This window comes from Stegastes partitus, unplaced genomic scaffold (genome assembly GCF_000690725.1).
Source record: "Stegastes partitus isolate 25-593 unplaced genomic scaffold, Stegastes_partitus-1.0.2 Scaffold2085, whole genome shotgun sequence".
NCBI lineage: Eukaryota > Metazoa > Chordata > Actinopteri > Pomacentridae > Stegastes > Stegastes partitus.
Window position 1 is genome coordinate 28,790 of NW_007579816.1, and position 5,432 is coordinate 34,221.

General features: G+C 36.8%; 1 protein-coding gene across 1 annotated transcript in view; it reads left to right on the forward strand.

Moving 5' to 3' along the window:
- Positions 1 to 303: 303 nt before the first annotated feature.
- LOC103373862 (SH2 domain-containing protein 3C-like) overlaps positions 304 to 5,432 on the forward strand; it is a 37,478-nt gene continuing 32,349 nt past the window's right edge. The window contains exon 1 of the mRNA XM_008303864.1: positions 304 to 393. Within this exon, the coding sequence (XP_008302086.1) occupies positions 375 to 393 (19 nt within the window). The 5' untranslated portion in view covers positions 304 to 374. The remainder of the gene's footprint in view (positions 394 to 5,432) is intronic.

Sequence of the window (5,432 nt, forward strand, 5' to 3'; positions counted from 1 at the left end):
GGACGCGAACCGGCGACCTTCTTGCTGCGAGGCAACAGTGCTAACAACTGAGCCACCCTGCAGCCCTAAAACAATAATACAATATTTATAGTTGATTTATGATGCAAACAGAACTAAATAAAAACACAGATATATGAATATTTCAGGTCTTATTATGATCACAACGCTGTGGTTCATGTGTTGTTTCTAACAAGAGCTTTCACCAAACCGCTGCACGTTTCCAGAAGTGGACTCGTCACCTGATTGCATCAGAACAACGTTTCCGCTGAGCTCAGAAGGAGGAAGCAGCTTCGTTAGTTGAGCCGAGGAACGAGTTCAAGAGCCTCTCCATGCTCCAGGGCCTCGGCAGAACCAGCCTCCTCCACCCGTGAGCCATGAACAAACGAAAACTGAGTGAGTTACGACGTGTTTTCTGATGTCAGACGTTTGGAGGCTTTATGATAAAAATGATAATTATAGACGACTGTAAACCTGAAGCTGGAGCTGAATGAGGTTCATGTGTTACAGAAAAGCAGCAGATTTCTTCATTCTAGAGGATTTATTCATGTTTTTCATCTAAATGACATCAAAACGCTTCAGTTTAGGAGAAAAAAAACTATTAAAAAAGGAAACCGGTTGTGGATTTTGTCACATTTCTGTGTTTCAAAGTTGTCGATGGTTTCACTAAAAATAGATTAACATCTTTCTGCCTGAAACAAGAAAACACTCGAGAAGTTTGGAGGTTAAATTCTCAAATGTTTTTCAAAAAAAGTCAGAAAACTTACTTCAGTTGTGCATTAGAACTTAGTTTTGTCGTCTCTCTATCGTCTCGTGATGCTTTCAAGTTTTAAAAAAAGACGATTTACTGCCTTCTTCACGTCTTTTTTAAACCACAGTTAGAGAAGTTAGCTCAGGATCAGGATTTGAAAATCCCGTCTTTCTAGATCCAGGATCAGTTGATCCAACATGCCGGTTTTTCAACCTTGGATCAGATTTTCCCGCTAAATAATGAACGTTTTAGGATGAATAAATCCAGACTTTCAGAGTTCCAGCTGAAGAACGAAGAGACAGGAAACAGCAGAACAAGACGTAACGCATGTTTTTGTTGTTTAAGCTGTTTATGGTGTTTCATCTGAATAAACTGGTTGTTTTTAGCTCACAGTTAAACACAAAAAGTGCAAAATATGAATAAATCTAAAAATTCTACATCAAACAAACGTTCCATCATTTGACCAGTTTTACATTTTGTTCAACTTTTAAACGTCACATATTGAGTTTCTGATCCAATTCAAGACTGGATTTTGTGATTTAACCTGAGTTTAGAATCCTTTTTTTTTTTTTTTTTTAAATTTTAATTTAAATTTTTACCTTTTTGAAGATGTGTTCACATTTCATAATCAAATTACTTCAAAACAACCGTGTCCAGAATATGTAGAGTTTAAAAGGTGTTTGAAACAAAATTATAAAAATTACAAAACTATACAAAATAATTTTATATTTTATACATTAAACAATAAAAATTAATAATGAAAATAATTGATAATTGCAACCCTAAGATTTATTCTTCTTCTTCTTCTTCTTATTGTTGTTATTGTTATTGTTATTGTTATTATTATTATTATTATTCAGATTTAATTTGCAAAGTGCACTAAAAAAAATATGGGTTTTTTGTGGGGGGGTTGTTTTTTTTTTGTTGTTTTTTTTGCATTAATCTTTTTTAATTTCTAATAAAAACACGCTAAACTGACAAACTGTACTGAGTTAAAGGAGAAGGCATATTAATGACCAGTTATTTCATAATTGGAAGCACATTTTCTGATTATTTTGAACTGCAATTACGTATTTCAACACATGATGTTTAAATTTTAAATAACAAAAATGATAAATGCTTTTACTCTCCAGTGTGCAGATTTGTCACAAAAAAGATTTTTTATTCTTTTTTGCTAAACTGGAGAGAAAATGGTCAACTTTCACTGTAAAATATAAAAATATATATATAATAAAAGTGTGAAAAATATATATATTCCATTAAACGGATGAAATAAAGTGCATCCTAATCTCTGTATAAACCCACTACTGATCACGTCACAGCTGGAAATATTTACAAAATCACTGTTTCAGTGAAATTTATTAGTAAAAGACTTGATGTTCATTCTTAAATTCCTTTGTTCAGATAGAAATCCTGAATTTAAGGTGGCGAAAAATTTACTTATCAAGCTAATTTCACGAAGTTAGCTCGACTTGAATTCAGTTTTAAATGAACTAAAACATAAATTATGATTTAGATTACACACAATCTCAAGTTACATTATTTTGTCAATGCAAATAAAATAATGTGTGCAACTTAAAAGGTTCATTTAAACCTTTTTTTCTTATTTAAAAGGCAAAGTGCACATGAATGAATCAACCCAATAAACCTCATGTTGTAGATGTCCCACACTTAGCATGAATGCTAGTCTGCATGTGTTGTCCCTTGGTGGGTCATGTTTATCCTGTAATGGTGCATTTAACTCAACAAATGACTTCATAAGTCCAGTGCAGCACATCTTAGCCGTACTCGAGTCTCGTACTTGAGTAACTGTACTTCACTTCTGGAGTTTTACGCGCCGACTCGAGGCTGACGCGACGCCATGAAAGATTCCTCGACACTGTCTCGCTGTCTGCTCGTCTCTGTCCACTGTTGGGCCGCAGGCGGCGTTCTGGTCCATTGTGGACGCAGAATAAACTCGTCTTTGTGCAGCTGGAGCGGAGAAAAGACGACGAATGTTTGCTTAAAGCACAACGGCTCAGTGTTCCTGTATTCTGCCGTTGATGAAGACGGTTGATTCAGGGTTGAAAACAGAAAAACAGACGAGTGCTGCTGGTCTGGAGGCTTCAGGTCACGTTTAGTGAGGACAAGTCTTAATTTTAAAGCCATGACGATTTATAAAGTCAGACTGGGGTCACTTTTGGACTCTCCAGTGAAGCAGATGTTGATTTATGTGGTAAAAAACATCTCATTTTCTCCATTATTTTGGTTTTCAGTTAGAAAAACTAAACATTATTACAATATTTATAGTTGATTTATTGTGCAAACAGCCCCATGCGCTAAATAAAAACACACATCTATGAATATTTCAGGCCCTCCGATGATCACAACGCTGTGGTTCACGTGTTTTAAATTCAAGTTAGTTCCTTTTTTTAGGTTCTTAAGTGCAGCAGATGTTGATTTGTGTGGAGAAAAAATGTTGTTTTGGTGTTACGTTTGAAAAACTAGACAAGAAACATGAAAACAGAAGAATATTATCATGCAGCAGGCCTTTAAACGTCACACCGAGGAGCTTCAAGACAAAAACATAAGTACTAGACAAACTGCCTTCCGCTGCTCTTTTCACCAAATCACAGCGACCAAATATTCACTCATTTGCAGGATTTCAATGTTTTAAATGACATTTTTAATCAAGTACCTTAAAGGCTAAAATGTCTAAAAACGGTCATAAAGTTACTGTATATTCATTATTTTTATTTTTCATCACAGCGACCCAAATACACTTTCATGATCTGAACCCTTTAGATGTCACTTTGGTCACATGACGCCACCTCAAAGGAGCTCAAAGACTAAAACGCTTTCATCAAGAAATCAGACAAAACACGACTATACATTGAGAATATTTTCTATTTTCACTGATTTTGTTTCGACCAACATCAGTCCTTATCGTAGCGACCACATATGCAGGATTTAAACCATTTAAATGTCGGTTTGTTCACGTCACCGAGGACCTTAAAGACAAACATGTAATCATCAAAAAAACGTCAAAGTGCTATTCGGCTAACGTTGTTTTTCACCAAATATTCTTATTTGTTGGCACTTAATTGACAAAAATACAACATTTGCAATCGATGCTAGAAAGTTCCTGTCAGTGTGTATATATATATATATATATGGATGGATCCATGTTTCTACTGAACATCAGTAGAATCTGATGTGTGGAAAGTTGGACAAGACAAGGTTCCAGTTTTTCACTATTTGGCATAAAACTGTCCAAAATTGTCCAAAATTGCTGAAACAATTTGCCAAAATTGACTCAAAACTTGTTCAAAATAGTCAAAAATGCCAACTATGAATGCAAAAAAAATGCTACATTTCAAAACAAAGATGGTGTTGCGTCCTCAGAAAGTTCCTGTCAGTGTTTATATCTATGGATGGATCCATGTTTCTACTAAAATACAGTCTTTGGTCGACATTTCATCAACTGTTGAGGCTTTAGCATCAGCAGGATCTGATGTGTGGAAGGACAAAGCTCCAGTTTTTGCATATTCTGACACACTACAATGCTAATGATCTTCAATTTGACCAGTTTTGTATCATTTTTGGGCATTTGTGAGTCAATTTGGACTAATTCTAAGTTCATAGACGTTTTGTTTTGAGCAATTTAGGCCAAATCTTTAATTATTGGGCCTTAAAACTATTGTTTATTTTAAAATGCAACATTTTCAAACAGTGGTGGTATTGATCCCCAGGAAGTTCCTGTAAGTGTCTATGGATGGATCCATGTTTCTACTAAAATACAGTCTTTGGTCGACATGTCATCAACTGTTGAGGCTCTAAGTAGAACCTGATGTGTGGACGGACAAGGCTCCAGGTTTAGATGGTCTAACCAAATGTTAGCGTGACCTTATTGGTTGGAGACAATCTGGTGTTCTTAGGGTCTGAATGTCGTCTTCATGTTGAAGTTTAACTACGCATGAGGCTGACTTTGCCTCTCAGACAACAGACATGTAAGCTCTTAGCTGTTTATCAGCGATATCTGCCATCTTCAGTGTGAAGAAGCATCTTTGCGTCCTCGTCTCCAGCACATTCCCTCTGCTTCCGTCTCTGTCGTCCACATTTAGCAGCACAGATAAATATCCGTCGGTGTTTTCGGAGCCTAATAGGTCCCCGGGGCAGAAACATAATCAAACGCTGCTGAGAGCTCGAGAGGCTCCACTTCAGAAACAGAAACGAGGGCACCCAGACATTCCTCGCATGACTCCAGCGCAACAACAACATTTTGGGTTTTTTTGCTTTTTCCACAGGACAAAGTGAAAATGAACCGTTTGCAGCTGCAGCGACGCCACAGTTCTTTAATCATCATCATAACCGTAAACTATTTTACTGGAAAAACAAAAGAAAAGACGAGGTCAACAGGTCAAAGTTTCGAGTTGTTCTGAGTGTTCTGTTTTGTAAGAATCACTTTCTGCACTCGGTCGCTGGGAGTGAGTCGACACTAAGGTCAGATCCTGCCGGCCTTCAGTGACTCAGACGATTAGTCGGCCAGATATCAGCCAGTTTATGCTGTTGGTAATAATTAACACACTGTACAGTGAAAGTCCACGAAACAGAAGCTCCGCAGTCACACCAGCAGCTACGTGAGGCTGAAATGTCCGTTAGAACCAAAGAACTGAATGTACAGAACCTGTAAACGGGTCTCCCC